The sequence below is a fragment of the Scomber japonicus genome, chromosome 19 (genome assembly GCF_027409825.1).
Source record: "Scomber japonicus isolate fScoJap1 chromosome 19, fScoJap1.pri, whole genome shotgun sequence".
Classification (NCBI taxonomy): Eukaryota; Metazoa; Chordata; class Actinopteri; order Scombriformes; family Scombridae; genus Scomber; species Scomber japonicus.
In genome coordinates, this window is record NC_070596.1 from 21,840,111 (window position 1) to 21,867,410 (window position 27,300).

The window sequence follows — 27,300 nt, forward strand, 5'->3', positions numbered from 1 at the left end:
CCGTATACAAATAGCTGCAACTCCACTCATCAGTCAGTCAAGATCCTGAAGCTCCTGACAACACCACCCCTTATGGGCTCATCTCTAGTAGGGATGAGTCCGCCTACAGGTGGGAGATTTACCATCTGGAGTCCTGGTGCAGCCAAAATATCTGGGTGGAGATAAACTCTTTGAAGAAAGTGGAGAAGGTTGTGGACTTCAGAGAGAACCCAATCCCGCCCACCCCCATCACCTTTGTGTGACTCCTCAGTCGTCACTTACGCTTCCTGTGCACTATCATCACCCAGAACATCACAAGTGGAAGCTGAACATCAGCTCAGCAGAGGATGTACTTCCTGCAGCAGCTGAAGAAATTCAACCTACCAAAGCCAATGATGTTGCACTTCTATACCGCCATCATTGAGTCCATCCTCACCTCCTTCGTCACCATCTGGTAAGCTGCTGCCACTGCCAAGGACAGCGTATCATTTCCTCTGCTGAGAAGGTGATCGGCTGCAACCTGTCCCTCCAGGACACTGAGGCGAGCAGGAGAGATCATAGCTGACCCCTTTCACCCCGGACGCTAATTTTTTCGCTACGATCTTTCTTGACCAAATCCTCACAGCACAAAAACAGCTTCTTCCTGACGGCAGCAGGACTCATCAACAAGGCCCGGGACCCCCACTGACATGGACTCCCATTCCAGTCAGTGTCAATACACATCATATTAATGTGAAATCTGTAATCTGTGAACTCATTACATCTAACATGGTGCATTATGTTAACACACAGTTTTTGCATACTTGAATGGCAATAAATCTGATTTTGATGACTGGTGTATGTGTGTGTGTGTGTGTGTGTGTGTGTGTGTGTGTGTGTGTGTGTGCGTGCTTGTGTAGGTCAGTGTATGTGTGTCCATTCATTGTCTGGAGGACCCATCTGGTTGTTTAAAGAACATCATATGTTCATAGTGACAGATGTTCTGTAGTCTGATGGTACATACAATAATATCTGGCATAAATTCAGGGAAAAAAGGGCATAAATGTGGGAAATTGAACCAATATAAAATTCTATTACATAAAACGAGCAATTATTCACACACACAGTTCCCTTAGTTAGAATTTATGACCAATATACAAATATTAACTAGATTATAACACACTGTTACATGACCCAATGTTGCTCTAACCATAAACAGCAACTCTGGGTTTAAAACCGGCTCCAATGCAAAGAAATGGGTGACGTCATACCTCACTATATCCATCTTTACAGTATAAACAGTCTATAGTTTCACTATATTGTCATACGTTATGTGTTTATACACCAGTCTTCACATGTAGGTGCACACAGGAGGAGACTAATTCATGAATTAACATCATATATATCTGGTAACAGCAGCTACATTACACTGTAGTGGAAAAGCTGAAACATGTATGCTTATGAATTCTAAAATACGGAGACTTTAATTAAAAAAGTCAAACTCATCAAATGAAATCTCTCAGCAGACTGGGGTATCTTTGAGAAAAACAAAGCATTATGCTGTTTATTTGAAATATATTTATCTCCCACATAGATATACAGTGGCCCTGTAAGCTAATGGCTAAATATCATCAGCCTGTGTGTACAAACACAAGAGTGCATACTGTACTGTACGTGTGTGTGTATGTGTGTGTGTGTGTGTGTGTGTGTGTGTGTATGTGTGTGTGTGTGTGATTACAGCGTGGCCATCTGGTCAAAGCACTGACGACGGACAGATAAATTATTTCTGATCATGCACCACTTGTTTGGGGCCTTCCCAAAGTTCCAGACTGATTAATGCGGGAGCGTGACTCCCGCACAAGTTGACTTTTGCGTCATCCTTTCAGCAAACAGAGAGAGAGAGACAGACAGAGAGAAACACAGGGAGAGAGAGGGAGGCAGGGAGAGAGACAGAGAGAGAGAGAGAGACGAGGCCCGTCCTGAACCTTGTCCAAACTCTGCAGGCTGCCACGATGAAGGGTATATTTTTTTTTATCAAGGTCTGCCAGCTAGGCTACTCTGACAGTTCAATCCTCTGCCAAAATACAAACACTGAGAGGGAGTGAGAGTGAAAGAGAGCGAGAGTCAAGACAAAGATGGTGAGTGACAAAAAAAAAGAGAAATGAGAACACTCAAGAGTTTTGCCATCTGATTTTTGTGTTTTACTCAACTTTTCAGATTCTGTGACAGCACACCAGGGTGCCGAATGATTCACAGATCAAATTTCTATATAAACGCATAAACAAATCACAGAAATTACATCATATTGAGCCAGTTTATAATTACAGTAAGTAGGATTACGTATGATTTTACACTGCCACTATGAATGCAGTGTGGTCAAATCAACAACACTGTTGCAGGAAATGAATGCAGCAATGGCCTATTGTGCTGCGCAGTGCGTTGTGTACAGGTCTATTAGCGAAGACAGGCTGTTCTATTGTTATTGATGCTCTTATTTAGGTAGATATAATTGAATTCCAAAATACAATATCACTCATTCATCATGTTGAGAGTTGACATTTCTATCAGGTTATTGATGCACATTGGAATGAATTTAGTAAAGTGTAAAATCATATATAGGTGTAGATGTTTAGTTTGAATATCGTCATGATTTTTGTCAGAGACATAAGAGAGGCTGCACAAAATGCAATCAGCTCCACTGCCTACACATGTAATCCTTGTCCATTTGTGAAATAAATGTTTAGAGCTTAATCATACTAAGTCACGCCGACACTCTCTGACCGTCACTGAATCAGTGATGAACCTCTGCTTTGAATCGCTCATACAAAGCAAGTGAGAAGGGGGAAAATATTTCACGTTTCAGGTGCTAACTACAGAAATCTAAGAGGCTTTGGAAGTGAAACACAAGCTGCTCTGAGTTGTTCCCTCAACCTCTGACAAATGCCACAAGTTTCATATTTGACTCAGATCCCCCCACAGCCCACCCACCCCCCACCTCCCCTTTCTCTGTTCCATTGGCTGTCGATTAAAGGCCTGTGTTATTCTGTATCAAGAGCCTGTTATACTGTAGCAGCAAATGCCATATTTGTGATGCTCTATTGATCCCCTAGGGGGGGAATTTGTCTTTCAGTCTGGCCCTGCTCACAGTGGTGTGGAAAGGGGGTCTTAAAAACGCTTCAGCAGTGAAAAGAAAAAAGAAGAAGGGTTAAGGCTTGTCTCAAAGATGCGAAAAGAGAGGGAAGGCCCTGCAAGGACAAACTATCGATCCTCTCCTGGGTGTGCTGCCAGTGTTTCGTACAAAGGTTCATAATTTCCTCTGAATCGTACATCTTTTTCTTGCTCTCGACCCCTGTCCCCTGGCCTCTTTTTTTCTTTTGTTGCCCTACAATGTGAGCAGAGGTGTGAATTATGTTAACCCAAATGCTTGTCATTCACCTGTGAAGTGTGAATTACAGCGTCCTGGCCCGTTATGAATTGATTACACACATTTGTTCCTGTGTCGGCAGTAAAACAGTGTTTGTGGATTTTACAAATTGAGTGCAGGGAGTTTAGTGGTTCTTGAGGGTGTTGTGCAGGTCCCCCATTAGAAATGACCAAGGATTTCTTTTTTATTGTGTAATTTGAAAACTTTTTAGAGCACTTAAGAACTAATATAATCAAGTAGCATAAGTAATAAACACAGATTAAAGGGGCAGTCCACATATTTAACAGATGAGGGTCACTTTACTCTTTCAGCTCTGCCTGAAAAAAGTTATTTAAATACTCTCTGGGGGGGAGTTTTCTAAAGTGAAAGCGAACATCCCTGATGACATCATCGGGGTCCTCTCAGATTCAGCTTGAAACCTCCAATTTTTAACACAAAGCCTGACTTATGAACTGTAGGTGTTGAGTTTGAAAGACAGAAATGCAGGAGAAAGTTTGCTGGAGGGTCCCTTTAAAGGAACACACATAAACAAACTATGGCATTTTTTCTGCTTTCCTCTTACTTTTTAATCCCTTGGGGGTCTCCACCTACACACTGGACACATCTGAATTGCCTGTGCACTGCATGCACAGTGTTGCGGCCCTCTGCATGAAAAGATTTAAGGCCCTGCTCCGTATCAGCACCATGGACAGCACACCACTCTGCTGCAGGAGATCAGTATAACCCTGTTAAAAGCAAATTCAAACATTTATATATTTATCCATATTTAAAGTTCAAATCTACTGACAACCCTGCATAATAATCTTACTGATAATTAATGTTGCTGCAGGCTGAAGGCTGAGAAAACCACTGCAAAAAGTTCATGTATCAATATGCTCTTATAGGAAATTTTTAGAGGAATTTAAAGGTTGCATTATACCAGATAAATAATACAATAAATTAGGATAAGGTCACTGTATACATTTACTAGAAGTTAGGAGTATGAGAGGAATGTAATTTTCTAAGGCAGGGACAACTGTGAGTTCACTGTTCAAGTAACCAAAGTGTGCAGTACGTTGTTGTGACACATCTGGACAGATTAAGAGCGGCAAGACAGTAACACCGGGTCCCCGCTTCCTCCGCTGGTCCTTTAAACCGAGCAGGGTGCAGACCGGACCTGATGGGGAACAGTTTTGAGCAGGAGCGGAGAGGGGAAGTTGCACCGCCCCGGTTCAGGCAGCAGGGCTGGAGCAGATAAAAGCTCAGATAGTGATTGAAAGTGATGGTAAAAGGATTTAGCCAGGGCATTAACTGAGAGAGAGAGGGAGGGAGAGACAGAGAGAGTGAGAGAGAGAGTGAGTGAGAGAGAGAGAGAGAGAGAGACGGTGAGAGAGGGGGGAGGGAGGAGAAGGAGGGAGGGTGATATTTTCCATAAAGCCTTTTTTTTCTCTCTTTCTTTCTGCCCTTGAGGATCCCGAGTAAACCCGAGCTTGTAAAGTGGGAAGAGGAGGAGGAAAGGGGGGGCAAAGAAGGGCGGACACAAGCCTTTCCTCAAAGTCAATATTTTATACTTTTGATACTCCTTGATGCTGGATTTCAGTCCTCTTCTCCCGGCCGCTTCCAGATCTAGGACACCGATCTACCGTGCGCAGCCATAGACGGTGCGATAAAAAAGTATCCGGCAGAAGGCAAAAACAAACAGCGAGCCGGGCAGGCAGGCAGATAACGGGAGTACAGTGAAGATCGCGGCGGGGGAACGAGTACAGTGGGTGATCGGGAGGATTTTTTTTTGCCCAAAGAGAGGGGGACGTGCACGTACTCCAACGCCACACAAAGTGCTGACCCGTCTCACAGATGCAGGTTACAAGTAAGTGCTTTATCTGATGATTTAAAAAAACATCTCGCAATAACGATGCATTTTGCTGAAGCTCTTTGAAGTCTTGCACCGAGAAGCTACTGTGAGTTATGCATACATATCCGGACATCTCCAGGATAGTCAGAGTGAATAATCAGGGGACTTTTAGCTTAATTTACAATATTTTATAGGAGCGCATCAAGGCTTTCATGTGTGCATATACATATAGTGTGAGAGGGATGCTGCTCGGTGGGATGCACTGGTCCTGAGCAAACTGACACACCCCTACAGGAATGTCAGTGCCGGGAAATAGCTTTTGTCGACTTCACTTGCCAGCTGAACTAAGTCAGAGTCCACAGGGTTGTGTGGGACGGGTTGTGCAAGGACCTGGCTTCTGTCAGTGTGAGATGACAGCCGGATTATGATCAATGGATCCACACTGCAAAAGATGTCAACCATATTTATTCATTTATTCATGAATTCTGTCTAAAAATCGAATAATAATCGAATTAAGGGAATAAATCTGGCAGTAAGTACGTCTAGTGGAATTTCTTTTGCGTAAAGTTTATCATTACATAAATAACAGGATGCTGAAGTTAGACCGAATAATTAAGAGGCCTATAATACAGATATAATACAGAAAGTCCAAAGAAAATTCCACTTGAAATTCAAGAAAATTCTTTAACAAGGCTAATTAATGAGTACTGTCTCCTCTTTTTTTGCGCATTTTCATATACGGAAAGCTGGTGATGTGGGCTATTAAATGTCTCTTTCAGGAGTACGTTTCTTGCAGTGAGGTTATTAAAAAAACATCTGTAGTCTACTCCCCATCTCCAGCCTTTGCAGAGCTATAGGAGCAATTACAACTCCTGGGCGCACAGGCGGCACCCGGCAGCAGCACGTGTTTTTACGCACAAGGTTACCCACACAGTGCAGCGCTTTTCAGTTCGTATTTAAAACGTATTGCTCAGGTTAAGTGTTGCTGAATGCACCGCAGTTTAAAGGTTTGTTTAACTAAACTTCCTTGTAACCTACTGACTGTGCCAAATTCACAAAAAGTCATCCACATAATCTGAAAATGAATTCGATGTTTCCTCAATTTCTAAAATAAATCCCTGCAATTTAACGTGGTGAGATTAAATTGCTACTAAATAGGAATGCAGCCCACCCACCCACATGTATATTTCAAAGACTGCCATTAAACTTTTATTTATGCAAAAGAGAAAATACCATTTCAGGATAAAGTTAAACCTAGTTGAGCTCTGAAAATCAGGCAGTCGCATCTCTGCATTTACAGTAAGATTAAGGTTTGTGTTTTTTTAATTGGTATACATTAAACATCACACTAAGTCTCTGTTTCTCTCACATCTGTCCCCATTTCGCCCCAGGACAATCAGAGGAGCTCGGCCGGTGCAAAACGTCCAATGGATATACCTGAAGACGCATCAGTTTCTCCTTCATCCTCCCCGACCTACTGCACCGATTCCCTGCAGGACTCCGCTCTCTGAGACATGGACCCGCGATAACAACTCAAACCCAACTTCCTGCAACACTATGGTTAAAGTGTCTGCCGAGATTACTCTCTGTAAAATTACCCGCCTCTCCATCCACCGTCCATCCTCCTCAGGAAGTCAGCCGTCAAAACAAGAAAGTGTCCCTCTCTCGGCTCTCAGGGGGCCGTCGATATTTGTTAAGAGACACTGAACGAGAGTTTACAGTTCTCATTTAGGGAGTTTATAAGTCTGGAGGCGAGTTGTGTCAATTCACCTGCACCTCTCAGTTCACAGTAAAGCAGTATGGTGGTAGGGATGTCCACTATTTCCTCATGATCACCGCTCCATGCGCTTCATCTCTCCTCTGAGCTCCGTGGCCCCCCTCACCCTGTGCCGGACCCCACTCCAAACACCCCCCAGCCTGCCATGCTCCTCCAGGCCGTGTTGCTGTTGCTGCTGCACTACTTGGCCTCCACTCTGGGCCAGTACGAACTGTGCAAGTCCCTGGTGAGTACGGATGAAGGCTCGGTGTGGGAGCATTACGCATGCCAGCCGAAACCCTCATCCATGAAAGACCACATGCGGATCAAAGTGGATCCGCCCGGAATCACATGTGGAAACCCGCCGGAGAGGTTCTGCACCCTGGTGAGTTCATGTCGGGACTTGACCCCCATCTTTTACACTTTTACCGATAACTTTTAAATGTCTAGTATTATCAATATCTGAAAGTTCATAGTGTGTAAGCACAACATTGGTTATATGTGTAAAAAGTTCAAACACATTGTTTTGGAAATTGGCAAGATGACAGGATTGTGCAATAAAGCTGAATAGTGACAACGTGAAAAGTAATGACACAGAAAAAAATTGATTAATTAAGGTGGAAGCAGGATTCACACTATAAAATCTATAGGGACCTAAAAGGGATGACATAAGTGCAATGACTTGGCATGGCTCGACCTCCCTCAGAGAGGTCTGGAGGTGTTGTTTACATTAGTATGTACTTGGCAGCCTGTGATCCGGTCTGATTCAGGCTTCTATAGAGCACCTCACATTTCCTCTGGTAAAATGCATATAGCAGGGTCCTCTTTAGTTCCAAGGACACTGAAGGGTGAGCTGCAAAGAAAAACTCGTTAAAATGTCTGCTACAGCAATATTTAACACACTTTAGCCTGCAGGCTAGTTCCCCACCCCGGCTAATGTAGGTGTAATAATTTGAAATAAGGGTTATAAAATCATTGTAATCCTATGAAGGCTGCAATTAAGCTTCCCCCTGCCTCTTCAACTTAAAGTTTTATACTTTAGATTTTGACTCAAAGACTTGACTCACTGTGTGTGAGATAGGAAGTTTGTCCTCTTGATGACTGCCAGTGAGTTTCCACTCACTGTCTTTCCAGCCATGAGTCAAAAGTCTCACAGAAAACGTGTTTGTAAAGAGTGTTTCCGCCTGTCTACATCACATTCGGCTAAACAATCATGCCACACTGTTAATTAGATGTTTGTATTCTGTGTGACTAGACATTTGTTACCTTACAAACAACCCCCTCACCCCAGTCTCCCTCCTTTCTTCTCACTGAGACTATTAACAGTACTCGAGGGGGAGGGGGGGGTCGTTTGACAGCAGCAGGAAAGGATATTGTGCTCCTTGGATACCTAATGGTTAATGATTTGTTTAATGTAGAAGTAGCGGAAACCGCTGTCTTCTTGAGAAAGCCTCTCCGATGACTTCTCTTGAGAGGAGGAGGCATGGGAAAGAGGGGGAAGAAGTGGAGAGAGATGCTCGCTGCCATAACGTATTGACGTCCGCCCCCTAATGGCCCTGGCCTGGAAACTTCTATAACTATGTTTCTGAGTGAGCAATGATGAAATATTGATGGGTTCCTTAATGGGCTTCCTTACAAGGGTTGGCCAGTGACGGTCCATCCAGAGGATCCACAGTGCGCCGCTAGACTGATGAGAGAGAAAGAAAAAGGGGGTGGGGGTGGTGGTGGAGGGCAGGACAGGAAGGAGTCAAGTCTTAGTCAGCATTTTTACATCGGACAGGGTCTTAATAGTGGAAAGTTCTGGTTCTTCTCAGGTCATTTGTGGCTTTGGGGATTGAACCAGGCCCTCTGATGCACTAGCTAGGGATTTAGAGAGTGTAGAGGCTTTAAGATAAAAGTTTGCTTGAGAAGTAAAGGATGTCAGACTCAAATTCCTATGTAAGAAGTGATTACTACATGAGAAAGCAAAGAGGGTTCATGTCTGTGACTTGGTAATTATTTGACTACTTTTTGGTTAACATTTAGGGCAAAAAAAATAGTTCTTCTAGGATGCAACATTCAAAATGTTTGCATTTATTTAACAGAAAATCACTGCATTTTGGAGTTGAGAATCACAGAGCATTTACATATGATGTACTATCAGAGGACTAATCCATCTGTACACACTTCAGCAGGGAATCAAGGCCATTACATCTCCTCTCCGTCTCTCTTTTGGACGCACCAACGCGGTATTGGTTGAGTGTTATTGGTATACAGATCATTTATTTTCTGGAGGGCAGCTTTTTTTTTTGCTTTTTTTTTTCGCTTCTACTTGCCCCCGGATTTGGCAGCTTTACAGAAAAGCCGGTTTCTTATCTAATTGGTGTACATTTACATTCACTCATTCAGCAATCCCACAAGTCAAGGGAAAGTCGGGGCACTGGAAAAAAAAAAAAGACTGCATCACCCAATGCGCAGAGCTGCTCATCCTTAATAAGACTTGAGACATACTGCGGAAGATGCAAAATAATCCCCCCCAACCCCCCACCCCTTTTCTCACCCTATGAGTGCTGTTTCTAAAAACTATGGGAGAATTCACTTTTTGGGGTTTTGATGTTGAGGCATACTGTAGCTCTCCCTGCTTGCACTGGTTTACAGTAGTTTTTGGTCTCTCCATCTCCACGGGGATGCATTTTTTCTACTCTATTTATCTCTCTTGTTCCCTGGGAATGCAGCATCTTTTCTCCTCAGCCAAACAGGCCAGCATGTTGGCTTCTTTCAACATGACGGGCTTCCAGCACTTTGACAAAGATGCTACTGTCACTAGCGCTGTGTTAGGAGCTTCAGTAGTTTCTTTGTAGTTTCTCTGTATGATAGCTACGATAGACTCTTTGCTTGCAGTTGAGGATGATGGAGTAAGGAGGTTTGAGGGGGGTGAGGCAGTGTGTTGCAGAGGGGGATAGCTAATGATGAGGGAGAGGTAAGGAAGATCCAAGCTTAGCTAAGCAGAAAGATGAAATCAGACCACAGTTCCACAGTAGTACACACACAGTGTCGATATATAAAAATGCTGCATTCAAAAAAGGTCTTGCTGTGCCGTTGTTTGTTATTTCGTTTTTTGGTTTTGAACCAAAACCTTCACTCAACCGTCTCCCTCGGGGGCCGAGAACAGAGAACCGCCGCATGCAAATATGGATGGATGCATGTGTACAGGAATGTACAGTAGTCGCTGACGTTAACGGGCACCGGCAGGGGAGTGTGAAACGTGTGCACGAGTTGGCCACTGTGCACGATAGTATGTCTAAGAAAGACAACAACAACAAACAAACAAAAAAAACAACACACCTTCCTGTTCCACAACACATTTGCCCGTTTTAGAAGGTAGAAATCAGCCAGCTCTAAAAATAGACATGAGAAAGAGAGAGAAGCCACGCAGCAGCGGAAGGGGAGCATGCAGGAAGGGGAGGAAGATGGCAGCTGGTAGTGTGGATCAGTGCTTCCCAGACTGGGCCTATAGCCATACCTCATACTCCCTTGCCCAATGCAGCCCTGCCAGGCCCGGCTGGCCTGCCCTGCCCAGCAGTGGGCCATCAAGGCCTCGCAAAAGGGCCACCCACACCCAGCAGTGGGCCATCCCTTGTGCATCTCCCTGAGATGAAAGATAGCCTGGGTGTCCAGTGTCCTAATAATACACCCCTGGAGGTGAAATTGGGCACAGCATGAGCAGGTTCGACAATGCAGGGCATAATTAACGAAGGGAGCAGAGAAAGAAACAGACAGCTAAAGAGAGCGACAGGGAGAGAGTGACTGTATGAACAAGGGAGGTGGGGGAGGGTGTAGTGATGTAATGGCATGGCTTGCTTCCCCATTAGGACAGAGTTGAAAGTGATCAGGCAGTGTTTAGATGTGTTGGCAGTACAGGAGGATAGTTATAAGTGAGATTTATCCCTGACTGAGGTTATACTAAGAGGGATTGGTCACAGGGGCTTAGACAGTCTGAGGCGAACTCAACAAATCTTCTTGTCTTACTGGCAAAGATCTGATGGTTTGACCATATGTTTAGAAGCTATAGAGACACTGTGTTTGTTTGTGTTTTGTCTCTTGTGACTACTGTTCATGATAAAAATTTTACTTTCCACCTGCACTGTAGAGATTTTGGCAATACGGACAAGGGCAAAGAGCTTCCTATAGCTTCCCAAAAAAAGCTTCAGTGTAACAGAATCCATCTTGAAAATAAACACAGAGTATTCCCCTGGAAACACCAGTCGACATATATTTGAGATGCTTTCTGTTGATTTGACGTGTTTGGAAAACTGTAGGAGACTCCCGCTCCTCGCCTTGTTTATGATTCTTCTTGCAATATAGTTTCCCAAATCTCTACAAAGGAGTAGATATGCTGACTATAGCGAGAGCGATGTTATGTCAGAGCAAGTGAGTCTCCCACAACTTAATAAAAACTAACTTGAAATCAACAAATCCTCTCAAGTACTTTTCTGCAAGGGTTTCCAGGGGAATCATTTCTGTCTGTAATTTCTGTTTACTTTCAGTCGGGCTGCTCGAGTTTATTTCTGCTGATTAAAAGTGTTTTTGAAAGCTGTATGAAACTCGTGATCCTGGCCCCAACAGAGTCTCCTTTTTTTTCTCTTTTTTTTAAACAGCAGATATTTTGACATGTCACAGTAGAGAAAATCACAGGTGTAAATCTTACAATGAATGATAACTGAATTCTATTTAGCTGCTTTGATTTCAGGGTCCTGGTATTGTGAATGTTGGTCACACTGTCATGGCCTACCGGGAAACTTAAATACAACAGAGCTGTCTTTGTTGTGCTGTGTTATTAGTAATAGTTCTGCTTTTCCATCTATGACAAGATAAAATATCTCTGGTGAAAAAAAAAAGGTTACTGGAGTCCACATTGCCTAAAGAAGAATATTATCATGACCAAAGAAGAATATTATCACGACCAAGGCACATAAACGATAACTTCTAGGTCTCGGGAAAAACTACAGCACATGTGAAATAAGTTGTATAAAGCCTTTTTTGGCTCTAGAGGGAGCTTCAAAGAGTTACTAGGTTGCTACGCTGCCTCACATAACGTAATGTAACACAATGTAACATAATGTCCGCATCATTTGGGGCTGATGAAGGTTGAAAATGAAAAAAAAAGAAATCCAGGTGTGTGGCGTTAAAAAGAAGTAGCGTTACCACTTCTTGAAGCTGGAGACATTTGCCAATGCTAGCATAAACACACCTCTGACCAAACTGTTTTCAAGTTGCATTGTAAGGTAGTGTAGACGCCAGGTTGTGTCAAGGAAAAAGAATGAGTGCAGTAAAAAAGATGATGTCTCTGGTTCTGCTGTATTAAATCTAATCATTCTTCTAAAACTGTACATTGTGAGTCTGACAATGTTATACACATGCAGAGCTAAATTGGTGGATAAATACTGAAAGCACAAAATAATCTAAAAATCTCTGAAGCACAAAATCCTTTTCCAGTTCATTTGCCTCTCTTTATCTACATCTGCTCCTTCGTGATTGGTTTAGATTTAATAACAGACATCAATAAAGTATAATAGCTTTTACCTGAATTCCCCTCATCAGTGCATTTCAGGAAAGGAATAAATCTCTCTCTGATATTTGGTTCTTTCACTGCACTGGAAGTACGGCCTCAATAAGATGCCCAGAACTCGTCCTGGTCCAACTGTGGTGATCTGAGCAGGACAAGGCCCGCTGCTGCTTCGGAGCAGCATGGTGTCCCCCATTCTGTCCTTCTTCTCTCCTCCTCTAGCACAATCACACTTGCCTACAGTAAACATTTACTTTTGCTTGCACGCACACACACACACAACTTAGACACATTTACACTTTGCAGACTGCTGTTCTGTACCTGGCAAGACAGTTTACAGCAAGCAAATAATCCCAGTCTCAGGTAATTAAAGTGACAGCAAGTATATGATTTGTTAGTCTATACTTGCACGTCACTCAGGGTAAAAAATGATCCTCCAGTATGATGGAAAAAAAATCTCCAACAAAATCAGAGATTAACGTTATAAGTGGAAAAGCAATATCCCTTTCTGTTCCCCTCTGTGGCCTTTTTAATGGGAAGGTCATTTCATTTGATGTTCCTCCAAAACAAAATAAATTGTATTCTCTGACTGTGTGTCTCTACCTTTATTCCCCTTGCTAGCAATATAACATAGAAACTTCTATAAGTGGAGGATGAAATAAAGAGGAGAGAGAGGGCACGGTGGCGACAGAGGGACTGAGGGAGAGTACTTTTGGTGGGACAGAAATGGTCATAAAAGTAATAGAAGAGAGAGAGAGGGGGAAGGACAAGCTTTATTTCAGTGTAAATGCATAATGGTAGCTTGTTATATCTGTAGGCAGCCATTAATGTTTTGTTACTGCTGTTGTGCTGAAACATCACAATAACAAACTTCTAAAATGATATTTGTGTATGATGATGTCTAGGTCAGAGAGCTCACTCTTTAATATTATTAAAATAAAAAATAATTTATTATTATAATTGCAGTTCCACTTGTAAGTTGGGCGCTTGAAGAGTTACTAATAAGTGTTTTGAATGAAAACAAGGAAGTCACTCATTACAGGGGTATTATGGCTGCGGCTGTTGTCGTGGAGACAGGATACCAGCGAGGATAATTGCTGGAGGGGCTTAGCAGTGCGGGCCACCTGCCGCAGCATTTGGCCAGGATCTATGTGTGTGAGTGTTTACTAGTGTTTGTGGGGGGGGTATGGGAGCACGCTGGCGTAGATATACAGGGCCGGGGCAGAGTGGTGGCAGGAGGCAGAGTGGGATAAGGAGGAAAGGGCACACAAAGGGCTTAAACATAACCTCACGCGTAAGTCTCTCGTGAGGGATAAAAATCTTCCAGCCTATATTACTGTACATATCACCTCCACTGTAGCTAATCCTAAAGGGCCCAGAGAGGTCGGAGCAGACTGATGAACAGCGGCAAGCATGCAGCTCTTTGACCCGATGCTCAAATCCAACAAAGTGACAACGAGACATAAAAAGAAAAATATTGTATTGATCCTTGCTTCTTGTCTGCTTTGTACAGTCGGCTGCTAGAGTTGCACACTAAAAAAAACCCCAAACACACTTTCTCTTCCTGACTCTCTTCATCTTTGTCTCAGTGCGTAAACACTGTCACAAACTCACTTCAGCGGCTAGCCTGTAAGGAGTATCTGGGACAGTGTGATAGTGCAATCATTTTCAATAGGATTTGTAGGTCGAGGGTCATCCCTGGAACAACAGACTACTAAATCCTGTCCGGTGTGTGTAAATGTGTGTCTGTGCTAAGGTCAGAGGATGCACTAATGGAGGGCACAGAAGCAGCAGGGCCACTACAGAACAGCTTTCAGCTAAAAGTAGCACATCCCGCCTCTGACTTTCACTGTAACCTCCTTCATCTAATTCTAATTACCTCTTCCGGTTGCAGTTGGTTATGAGCGTTGTAGATTATCATCCTAAGTGTGTTTGCGTTGACAGTGATCTCTGTCTGCGTCGGTGCAAGGGAGATAATTGGGTTATCCGATAGAGTACAATGCTGCTATGTCGTCCCTGTGAGGAGAGAGATAGATTATCTGCGGGTTTTTGGTATAAAGATACTGTAGTTTCACTGTCGAGCCTCCACATGCATTATGATCCTGTATAGTGTCTTCAATGCCGTACAGCTTCCCTCAGCACCGCCTCAGCATTTGCTTATGTTTGGAGTTTTCCCACTCTGCGTTGTCACCATAAATCAGATGATTTATAATCTCAGCCTCGCAGGATTGTAACTTTGCCTTTTGTTATTAGACCACTAGAGTGGCTTTGAGTGACTGCTCACTTTCCCGTGGTATAGTCAAATGACTTTATTCAAAAGGCAGAACTGTCGGGATGTGCAGCTTCTTGGAAACAGACGTGAAAAAGTGAGCGTCTGCAAAGAAGCTGTGACACATGATCTGTGCTTGCAGAGTACATCGATATGATGCAGTATTGCTTTCACATTACAGCTTACATCATAAAGAAGAAACTGCTGTTTAAAGTGATACTGCTCCCAAAATCTTCTGAGTATTGAACAATAAACCTCTATAGCCTGCAGAAAGTTTGGTCAGCTTGAGTTTATGTTCTTAACAACCGATTCCAGAAGTTCTCAGAGGGGGAAAAAAGGTATCAAATCGTACATAAAAACTTCTCAAACCACTCCTGCAGCATAAACCACTTCTCCACTCTCCATTTGTTTGTTCCAAATACTCATGTTTTTACGCAAAATGTGGTTAAATACACAATTTGCATCTCAAACCTCGCGCACGTCTCCGTCAAGCTCGTTAGCAAGCGCGTGCGCCGGTTCATGAATGTTAAAGCGCCCACCTCCTGCTGACTACAGCCGCCATTTTCCATCAAGGATGAAACTACAAACTATTTACAGGCACCTTTCAAGTCTACAGGGGGTGCATGATTCACACTCAAAAGATAGATTTTTTTGTTTGGAATATCACTTAAAAGTAATTATCCAATCTAATTCAGCACTGCTCATCTTGAAGCAGACAGTGCATTTCAGTATATTAAGGCTCCATCAATCTTATCAGTGTAACATCAGTATTTTAGTCATGGCTGTAATCTGATAAATTGAAAAGCAGGCAGTAATTTCGGAGAGTTTATTTAATGCATCGCTTTAATGAAACCACATAAAACATTTCATTCTATATCAGTGTAATTTTCATCAACACTCTGGTCTTTTTTAAAAAAAAAAATCCAGTTTGATGTCAGATATGGTTTAGTTAACTCTCTGCACCATAAAGGAAAATGCACAAGAATCATTTTTCACAAGTTTCATCATTTTTAGGGCCAGAATTCATCATTTGGGACTCAGATGAGAGATAAAAGTGACCGAAACTTTATGTGTTTTGAAATAATTGTACAAAGTATAATTGCTATGTTGGAGAAGGAGATCAATCATGTGATCACTTGAGGTCTGTTCTTAAAGGTTACTCTTAAATGTTGCTATAAGAAGTGACCTGCTTTTTAAATGCATCCACAAAATAACTTTTTTGTCTTAAATTGGCTGTTTAGACTATTTTTAAGTGTAATTCTTTGACATTTGACATATACAGGCCCAGCTCTGTACAAATGACATCAAACTAACTGCAGGGTTAAACAACAATAGCATGTTTCTTTATTTGATTAGTAGAGAAAAATATTAAAGTGGCATGTAAACACTACAGTTCAGTGTGTGTAGATTGATGGCAAATAAGCTGATGTTCATTTATTTGCATATTGTGAACAGTTAAAGTTTTAGTGCCTTGCTCAAGCACTTGTCAGCAGTGCAAATATTTGCTGTCGATGTATCTCAGATTTGAGTCTGCTGGTTGACAGTTTTGCCTCTTGTAACTGCTTGTCATTCGTTCTTTCTCATATTTTATTTCTCACATCTAAAAATATTCCAAAAATAATTATTTAATTACGTCATTACCTTACCAAAAACAGCATTTTCAAGCCTGTTACATTCTTAAACACAGCAGTTAAATAGTAGTAAAATGCGAACAGTAAAGATAACAAGATAAAAGAAAACAAAGAAGAAAGGGGAGGAAGAGGGAGAGGAGGAGGAGGTGGAGGAGGAGGTGGTGATGGAGGTGGAAGGAGAAAGAAAGAAAAGAAGAGGGATATTTTAAGACATTCACTGCACTCTATCAACAAGCTTGTTAAACGAGACGCAGTAAAATTCAGAAAGATTATTGGATTCCCAATAAATAAAAGAAGGATAACATCAGCGATGGAATTTAATCAGTAAGTACGAGTGTAGCAAACAGGAGGAGGATGGAAACTTCACAGGGATCGGTCGATAATTGCTAACCTAAATAAAATATGTGTAATGTATTTAGAGCAGAAATGTGTTTTAGTTAATGGTTTATAAATGCAAAAGTGTTATGATTTCAGTTTTGGGAGTTTGGGAGTGCCGCTGTGATAATAACAAACCAGTAGTGAATATGGTGACAAATAATGACCCCTTTGATACAATGAACAACTGTGACTAAACACTGGAGAAAATAATAAGCCCTTATCAGTCTAATTAGTCCATCCTGGGGGCATGATGAGCCTTATGAATGCGATACAATCTAAACAGCGTTAGAGCTGAATTTTGCACAAATTATGCACCAGGAGAGACGGCTGTGAGGATCTCTGGGATTTCTTTGTGTAAATATTTAACTTCTGTGGTGATGTGGATGTCAGACAACTGGCTTACAATAGTAAGCTGCATCCATTTTACTGAAATATCTGAAAATTTCTGAATATGAGGAGCCAGCAAGAGTTACTGTAAGATATTGTTGGACTTGGAAATTTAGAAACGTATCCAAAAGAAGGGATTCGACAAAGTTTGGCAGCAGGCTAGAAAAACTCTTGATATAGGTCATGGACATGTTTGGAACATGAATGAAGCAGATTTGTCTTTTTGGAAGAAAAGGACGACAACAGGTGTGGGATTTCTGAACAGAGAGTGAAAGGTATTTCTTAGTGCAGGTGGAAAGAGGCCTGCAGCTCTCTGTGAGGAGTGTGAATAATCCCATTGACTTCTGTAGAAGGGCCGTGGCTTGAAAGTCTTGACATCACTAGAGGAGTAGGATCAATTCTCTGGAGTTAAAAGTGCAGCAGCACTCTGCTGTCTATGCAAAGACAGTGATGATGCATGATCCCCTTGACCTTCACACTTCCTGTTGTGTTGTTTGGCAAGTTTACTTTTAAGCGCTCTGTCCCTCAGAGCTTTGGCAAGGAGTTAAAGACATTCCTTGTTTAGATGCACACCCAGAAACAGATTGTTTTTAGTGGTCTTGTAGGAATACATGGATATATTCTCAACCAGTGTTGGTAGCAATGATCACATACTTAACCTGGAAGGAAATTAGGAGTAGAAATGATCATTTCTTACCTCAAGATATCTTTCACTTGCCTATCTACAACTGCAACCACTGAAAAACACCTTGCCAAAACGTATGCTGCAAAACAATTTGTTTTCTCATCAAGTATTGAAATGACATCTTAACAAAGTCTGTGCAAGGCTGGGTTATCAAATGGGCATAGAAGTCTCCTGTGTCAAAATGTAGTTTAACACCTTCATAACACCAGTAGTATGTTATAACATATGTATAACATAATATTGTGTTTAACACTTGTTGGATTTTAAAATAAAATCATTTGAGGACAAATCTCATGTATTCTCTATATGCTGATCATTAGAGTCAACCTCACACTCTGACTGATGTTCTCTGTTTTCATCCCTCTTGTAGGAGAACCCATACCTGTGCAGTGATGAGTGTGATGCCTCTAATCCAGACCTGGCTCACCCACCTCAGCTGATACACGACCGTGAGCGCAACGGCCTAATCACCTACTGGCAGACAGTCACATGGAGCCGCCACCCAGAGCCCCTGTTGGCCAACATCACAATGTCCTGGAACAAAAGTCTGGAGCTTACAGACGATATCCAGATCACGTTTGAGTATGGCCGCCCTACTATCATGGTACTGGATAAGTCCATGGACCATGGGCGCTCCTGGCAGCCGTACCAGTTCTATGCTGACGACTGCCTGGATGCCTTCAACATGCCACCTAAACGTGTGAGTGACCTCTCGCCCGCCAACATCACTCGGGTCATCTGCACCGAGCAGTACTCTCGCTGGGTTGGCTCCAAGAACGACAAGAATGTGAAGTTCGAGGTGCGGGCGCGCTTTGCCGTGTTCGCCGGCCCTGGGCTACAGAACATGGAAAACCTGTATACTCGCATGGAAAGTATGAAGGGACTGAGGGACTTCTTCACCTTCACCAACCTTAGAATGAGGCTTCTCAGGCCCGCCCTCGGAGGCACCTATGTCCAGAGAGACAACCTGCTCAAGTACTTCTACGCCATCTCCAACATCGAGGTACCTGCCAGGTGAGGGTCGACATCGACTTAGTTAGGGATGCACGTTTTTAAATGTCTTGATATGTGCTCACTCAATTTATAATGAAGAAATTATTCTTTTTGAAGAAAAAAAGGCAGATATCAAAGTGATCTGAAACAAAATGTTCATGTACATCATAAAATACATGAAAAGATCTGATGTCTACTAAAAAGCACTGTAAAGCAGAGGGGGAAAAAATACAAAAAGACAATATGACAGCTACTCATTTAAATATTGATTATATTTGTGAAAATCCTCTTCCTCTTCAGTAAAACCAAATATTACTCCATAAGTGTCTGTAAAAATAAATAGTTCCCCATTTGATGGCTTTTTGTTACCTTGCGAGGCAGCTGGATTGACAAGATCACAACATCACGTGAGAATCCATCTTGTCAGGTTTGAAGTTACACTCTTGTGTCCAAACCACCAGCAGTTTGGATCAATCGGCGTTGTGAATCCAGCTGCCTCAGAAAGGTAAGACGGTGACAGACAATGATGGACAGATGGTTCATCTAGTCACCTGCCAAGTATTTCTTGAAAGTGCCTTTCCTTTTCCAAACAGTTTCCATGGACGACTTCTCAGATGGTTCTGTGTAACAAACCATCTGGCGCGTCAGGTTAGGCTTTTTTTAAGGTTAGGATTTTTTTTTAAAGTAAATCATTCCAAAAATAACACATATTCACACATTAAAAGCAAAATACTGCCAGTTTGTCAAAACTCATAAGCGACCTTGACATAATTTATAGCCTGTGAATTGTCAACGATTATTGCTGAAATGTGCATATAAGGTTACTAATATATGTCAGAATATGTAATGTAAAGATTTTCTTAAAACAACAAACAAATCATTATATATATTATAAAACATATACATCACATATGATTAAATATCACTTCACACCTAGATATGATGGATAACTAAAACCACCTGGTGATCAACATCCCCTCTCTTCTGACAATCATGCACACAAACGCTCTGATCTGAGGGCGTTCACAATGACCCTGTTTCTCCTAGCATAGATCCTGGTCTGCCCGTCTGCCTGTGAGGACAATGATTAATGACAGAAACATACGGCCTCGGTGGTCTAACGTAAACCGCCATCCACATCCTGCCAGGGGAGCCGGGAACCCTTACATGGCAACTTTGTGACAGTGAAGGATGTTTGGGCCGTCACGCGCCTGCTTAGCATCAACAAGCCATCTCTCCTACCTTTCAGAATTATTATTCCAATCAATACAGCAGGCTGACATTTGAATGGTATTTAACATCCTTGTTGGGATGGCCTGGAATGGGAGGAAGGAGGCGTGAATTAGTGCGTGTGTGTATATGTGTGTGTGGAAAGCAAAGGGGGGGGGTGAGAAAGGGAAAGTGAAAATGAGTGACTGTTTGAGGGGGGTTGTTTGGCCGATGTGGGCATCTTGTGTGTAGTGTGTGCAGTGAAGGTATGGGGGGGTGGGGGTATTTGATGAAGTCTTGAGTGGATGCTGACACAGCACACACACACACACACACACAAACACACACACAAACAGCCCTCTGGCACTGTGGAAAGGGCCTGCAGGTATTGATCACAGCCACTTTTCAGGCTCAGCACAGAATCAGAGCGAGAGGGAGAGATCAGCCCAATACCCCGGGGGTGAAAACAGTCCATCACTAAGCCAGAACCCTCCACCAAAGCCAGCAAATTTAATAATCAGCCATCCGTGTTTTTGAAATATTTGTGCTTATTTCTTTATTTAGTAGTCCGCAAGCGCACCACATCTAAGAATTTATCATCCGACTCGAAATCCCTGCTGTGCCGCTTTGCTTGAAACACCCTCTACACTGTAAGCTCTCTCAAAAAAAAAAAATCTCTCGTCATATTTATACTCGCAGAAAACTTTCCTAATTTCTCTCCTCATCCAGAGAGCAGTGCTGGTGGCAGCTGGTGATAGTGTCAGTATGTGCTGGATCTGGTGACAGAGGACCCAAATATAGCCCTGTGGAGATGACTGAGGCCAGTCCGTCTTCCGCCCCCCGGCCACCCACACCTCCCGTAACATAATCACTAATCAATAAGTTATTCTGGGCAGCCAGCAGGAGTATTAGGTGATAGTGGTAGGGGGTCCTCAACAGTACAGTACAATCAGAAGTGTCTGATGCTTACGGCTGGGAAATTGATTTTGGGGAGCGAGACGATTAGTCAATGTTCCCTGGACAAAAGGCTAAGCTATTTCATCTCATCTCATCTGGCCTTAGTAACATATTGGGGTTTCCAATGCTTAAAATTTGAATAATGAATATTCCACTCCGATGGTGCTCCGGCGGGGATGGCGCAGCGAAATGGGTTTTATATGATCAAGACCGAGTGGCAGTGTACCACAGGTCGCCACGGTAATGAGATATGCTGGTGTTATCGATGGAGAGAGGGTTGTAGTCACATCCTGGCTGTATTGTATGTCCCCCAGGCTTCTGGCTGTGTGTCTCTGTGGCTGATCTCAGTTAAAAGTGATTATTATTATTAGTTAACTGTACTTAATGATCTGAGTTGATCTGGACAGAAGGAGCAAAACAAGCTTTTTTCACCCATCAATCGGTATAAGATGTTACCTCTGTGGGATGCGTCTCTTTTTTTTAATCTGACGCTGCATTGTCAGAGTGACTGGCCAAGGCTCTAAAGAGCTGGCGCAGGTATGCGGGAAGCCAGGTACTCAGAGCTAAATAGTGCTGCTTTATCAATAAATACGTAACCCGATAGGCCCTTAAGTGCAAACGCAGGCAAGCCAGGTTTGATGGGAGAGAGGTTGTAAATTTAGATTTGTGGACGCGATGAAAACACACAGCAAACTAGATCTTGAGCGAGTTGCGAGAGGGCATTCAGAGTAGAGGGCAACCAGAGGTGGAGCAAGGATTTTTGGAGTGGGCAGGGAGCAGAGAAGGTCAAACAGAGGCGATGGAGGCAAAGTCAAATTGGATAGAGTCGATAGAGTATTATTATATGATTCAGCATCAGTCACTCTGTAGTGCAAAGTTCTCCCAAGGTTACCTGTAATGAGCTACAGGACTGGCTATGATATAAAGCCTAAGCAAAGGTGTTTTGAGTTTTGAAAGTCTCAGGCTTTATGCTCATTTTACAGACGACACTCCACCCTTAGATGTGACCATTTCCATATCACTGACGGGCCAAGTGAAAGCCATCTCCAACCATCAAAGATAGAGTAGCGAAGCCTCAGCTCTATCATCATTTACATCAGTGAAATCACATTCACCAGGAAGCTTCACTCAGCAGCAGAGCTCTCAAATTCTCCCTCATTCATTGGACCTCCATCTCAACATCTCTATTCCCTGTGCCCCATTTGTCAGCCGCCCCTGCTGGACTGTGGCATGGACTATAGTGGGTTATGGCTGGTCTGTACGCTACATTATGGGTCATGGATTGGGACTTTTTAATGAAATAAACAGCAGGTCATACGGTGGGTCTTTATAATGGAATAAAGGAAAGGCTGTAAGCTCAGGAAGAGCCAACTAAGTGGATTAGGGCCAAGGGAGAGGAAAGGAGATGGAGCTAGATGAGGAGGAAGTCTGCATCGCTTTTCTCCCCTCGCTAGTAATCGCTGCAGCATCAGGTCTTTTACTCCCTGACTTCTCAATTTGATTGGATTGGCTGGTGGTGGAAGAATGACATTTAAGAGGAGCCAAGGTTGCAGTTTGACTGTGTCTTAGTCTCCTAGGTCAATCAGCTGAGCGAGAGTTAAGAAAAAAGTAAACAGCTCTGTTGTAGGTGATATCACCACCACTGTTCATTTTTCCATTCACAAAAACAATGATGATAATATGCACCAACACAAAACTGATTGACGAATTTCCAGGCAACCAATCCAATCGTTAAGATATCAATCTGAATCAAAGTGGTGGACCAATTAACTAACAGATCAACATTTCCATCCCTACAGCCATTAGTGAAGCTGAATGGCTGCTACTACTAATAGCACTGATAGGTCCAGTCATGTCTAAAGGCTTTTATCTCTCTAGTAGTATTTAGCAGCATATATTTTAATCAGTGTATAATGACTTGAGTAGGGAGCAGGTTCTCTTCCGTAGAGCCCGCGCCATATTGCACCGTCATGTTTCTACAGTATGGACAAACCAAACACTGGCTTTAGAAAGGGCCTTTAGCGTTTTTGGTGGAAGGGAGGAAAGGGAGTGTTGGGGGGTATTCAGGTTGTTGTAATCTGTAACCTCACCGCTAGATGCCACTAAATCCTATACACTGGTCTTTAAGAGCAATCCTGCCAAAAAGAAAACCTAAAAAAGACAAGCCGTATCAGTGCTAATGATATTCAGGGTATTTCTACATGGTCATGTTGTTTCATGCCTGCTTGACTCATTTATCCGACGAGTGTCTGTGTTTCTCTCAGTGCCATCCTGGCCCCCCGCTGACAGAGCTAATGTGCTGAGAGGTTTAAGCTTTCCATCTCCTCACCGACTGGAACAGACTGGCATTGAAAACTTTCCTGGTGTTCATTAGCATGTTACAGAAAGATCAGTCAAAGCTAGTTTTTTTTCATGTTTCTGCAGGTGTTGATGACAGCCGGTGCAGCAGAAGTCCTTTGTAATTCTCAATCAAATGACAATATTTCTGTTTTGCAAAATATGGAGGAGTAGTCATGATAAACACTATTTCATATGAGGTGTGTTTCTGTAATTAGCACAAAAAAACTTTTCAAAGGGTTACTTGTGGAAGATTTTGTAAGAGCAGATGTACACAAAGATTCAAGAAAATACAGTACTCAGGTGTGAGATGGGAGTCATTCTGTTACGGACGTGCTGAATGCAGAAATGTAACTTCTTGAAAGTCTAATTTTATGTGATCATTGTTCCATTCATCTATCAACCATTTCTCTCTCTCGAATCACTCCTTGTGTACTTTACTATCCAGGAATCAAATCATAATCAAAATTAAACATTGACATTCAAATGACCACAAAACAGCAACATCTATTATGGATGAACATATCACAAGATGCAACTGAAAGACAAATTATAACTTTCTCTTGGCTCATATCTGAGGAACATTTCTGATGATGAACTACAACTTAAACTCCAACCTACTGGGCATTAATCACAGCAAAATAAGCTAAAGACAGTAAAGTAAAACTGTTTTGCCTAATAAATTAAATGAAAAAATTAGGTCTTCGGGCCTTTAAAAAATATTTAAATATCAATCTGCAAATGAAGAACTGGTTGAACATCAGGCGACAATGGGTCTCAAATATAAAATAGATTAATTTTAAGGGGTAAAAATCCCAAAAGGTTGGGAACTACTGATCTCAAACATGTTACTTTAGCAGATGAAATATAATACTACACTGCTCTGATAACTCATGCAAAATAAACAACTGTTAATGAAAAAAGTGACACTAACTCATTTAAACGCTTCAGTAATATCAATCTGCACTTTTAAAGTCACACTGCCTGCAGAGAGAAATACTAATTAGACCCTGAATGGCGTACAGTGGCTACATTTGACTGCTGGAGAAGGTTTATTGTCTTAGTAGAGGAATGATTGAGCACGACAGGGCAGATTCAGAGGACTCTCTGTGGCCTCGAGGCTTGTCCATCTCAACTGGAGAACAAGGCTCCCTTCTTTGGAGCCTCCAGTCTTTTTTGTGTCTTGATTATCCACGTACTCTAGGGTGACTTTGACTTTGAGAACTGTCACCACTATTTTTGAATTACACCAAAGTTTTTTCCTTTGTGTCCTTTGCAGAGTGAAGGTGAGAGGATGGGAGGTATAAGCCTGGATCAAGGGGAGAGGGAGAGAAAGAAAAGAGGGAGGCAGATGATGGATTAACTTCTAGTTTCATGGGACTAGCTGGGGTGTGTGATTTTGTGATGAATGATGTGAGGTGTGCTGCTCTGTAAATATTATTCTCTAGTTCACACAGCGACCACAGAGCAGCGTAACATAGTCTCCCCACGTATTCTCCATATTTTCTGGCCTCAGTTGAAAAACCTCCTCCATCTATTCTGTTTCATGAGGAAAAACCGCTTTGCTCTTGAATACTGCCACTTTTCCCCCCTCATGAATGAAAGATACCGATCGGTGCTTGATGTGTGATGAGGACAACATCGAAGCGATGGCTCGTGTGTTCTAGCTGAAGACAGGAAACCTTCACGCGTGGATCCTCCCACACCGGCTCGGACTCCTCCCATCCGAGTTATCTCCCTCCGAGGCAGCTGCAGCTCGGAAACAGATCACTTTTTAAATCATTCATGAGAGCTCCCCAGAAAAGAAAGGCATGCAGAAAGCTGAGGGACCGCAATGAGGAATGTGTCATTGTTCCTCTCATATGTGATGATTTATGACACAATGGTTGTAACTGATTTGATAATCGCAGTTTATTTCCCCTCAGAAGAGAAGAAAGTTAAAGTCAGCGATTTTGCCTTTTTCTCCCTTTCATTCCCCATCTTTTGTTTCACTGATCTTTTTTTTTTTATTCCTCCCCGCCCTCTTGAATAGATTTTTCTTCCTCCACCTTCCCACCCCCCCTTGTTACTCATCCCATAAATATCATTTTAAATTCACAAATACAATAAAGAATTCTCCCCACCAGCGCCTGCACTGTGCCTACCCAGCATCTGGCAAAAGGGGAATCTCTTGATACCGCAAGCGTGCTTTAAAGCTGAAAAGCATGCTGGGAATTGTAAGTGGGAGAACATGAGGTAGAGGGAGGGTGTCCTTGGAAAGATGGTTTGTTCTCAGTCAGCCACATTAATTAGCATAGCATTATTACAGGCATGGTGTGTTCAAAAACACACCAGGGCCTTTACCGTGGGGCTGTCGCTGTCATTACTAGCATGTAGAAGGGAACAGATAAACAACTCATCAATCGGATTCTGACTGTGAGACGGAAAATAAGCCTGTGTGTTTGTCAGTGAGAAACACACCAGAGAAGTCGGTTTTTGATGCCAGTGACGTCCCATCAAGCGACGTGGAAGGACAAGAACAAGACACATAAAGTTGTACCTCAAAACAGGTCAGAAACTAATTAGGAATTAATTGCTGACTAATGAATAACTAAAAAGGTAGTGCACAAATTACTCTAAAAGAAAAAAGGACTTAGCAATAAATGATTATACTGTAAGTGAGAACAGACTGCAATATGCTATGTTAATGAACCAGTGTCTAATGATGAGTTTCTATGAATGGACTCATTGACCATCAGAAAACTGTGTCCACTATACACATGAAGCAGGCATGGAGCAGAGTTAGATGGTACATTAATTTGTGCCAAGGTGACCTGATGATTGAGGTCAAATATTCAAAATTAAATTTCCACCAACTCTTGAAGGAAATATCTGACTCTTAAGTAAGTAAATGCTCCACTGTGTTCATCAGCTAGAGTCACTAACTTTGTCTGTTGTTGTTGTTTGGTGCAGGACAGGTTTACAATGGGCTTTAAGTGATGTCCTGCTGCTAATGAGAGTTGTTAAAGTGATCTTAAATCCAAAGCAGAACACTGAAAGATACTAAATTGCTTTGTAGAGTTAAGCTCAAGCTGCAACTACAACATCCTGAGGCTGAAATCAGTGCAGAAGCACATTAAAGTGCAATGCCACTGACAGCTGCTGGATGCTCCAAATGACTCCAATACAAGTGTCAACATCTCTCTAGAAATACTATGTCAATAATATTTTTTCAACCAGTCATTATGGTCTCAACTGCTAAATTTAGGCCCTTTAATCTCTAATCTCTTAAATGTGCTGGTGGTCATTTTGAAAATTGCTCTGTTAATAAGATTTGAAGATTTATAGCAGCATTGATGGCTGCCATGTGGGCGTTGATTGACAGCTGTGATCGACAGTTTTCTCACCTGCTGCTCTGCGTTAAACCTGCTCTGTTAGACTAACAAACTATTTTAATTGTGCTAAGTGCTAAGCTAGCGTCCGCCTCGGTCCAAAGTAGCAGGCCGTGAAATACAAACCCTCTCACTCATTATTTGGAAGTTCCTGCCTCCAAACAGAAAAGATGGCGCTGACCATAGAAAACTGCAGAGTTGGGTGATGAATCTTGATGGGTTTTTCACAACAAGAGAGACCTCCTTTCTCATTAAATATTGATTAGTGCAGCTTTAATGAGTTGAGTTGATAATGAGCGATAACTTCCTCCTCATTGTGTACATATTAGTTAGTATTTTGGGAAATCCTTGAGTAAATTGGTCCAACATACTTATTAGAAATGCATCATTAACCCTTGATTACTTACACATTTTTTAACCATTTAAAACCTGTTTAAAACATAGGAAACCTCTATTAACACAGTTATATGATATATTATAATGATTAAATAATGAAAACATGTAAGTCTAAGGGCTGAAATCATCTTAGTCTTAACAAATAACTGTGATTTATGATTTGATAGATAGAT

The 27,300-nt window shown here is 42.2% G+C and overlaps 1 protein-coding gene across 1 annotated transcript in view; it reads left to right on the plus strand.

The window, feature by feature from the left end:
* Nucleotides 1-326: 326 nt before the first annotated feature.
* Nucleotides 327-27,300, plus strand: part of ntng2b (netrin g2b) — a 65,922-nt gene continuing 38,948 nt past the window's right edge. The window contains exons 1-4 of the mRNA XM_053339498.1: nucleotides 327-433; nucleotides 6,605-6,773; nucleotides 7,079-7,354; nucleotides 18,235-18,878. Of these exons, the coding sequence (XP_053195473.1) occupies nucleotides 327-433; nucleotides 6,605-6,773; nucleotides 7,079-7,354; nucleotides 18,235-18,878 (1,196 nt within the window). The remainder of the gene's footprint in view (nucleotides 434-6,604; nucleotides 6,774-7,078; nucleotides 7,355-18,234; nucleotides 18,879-27,300) is intronic.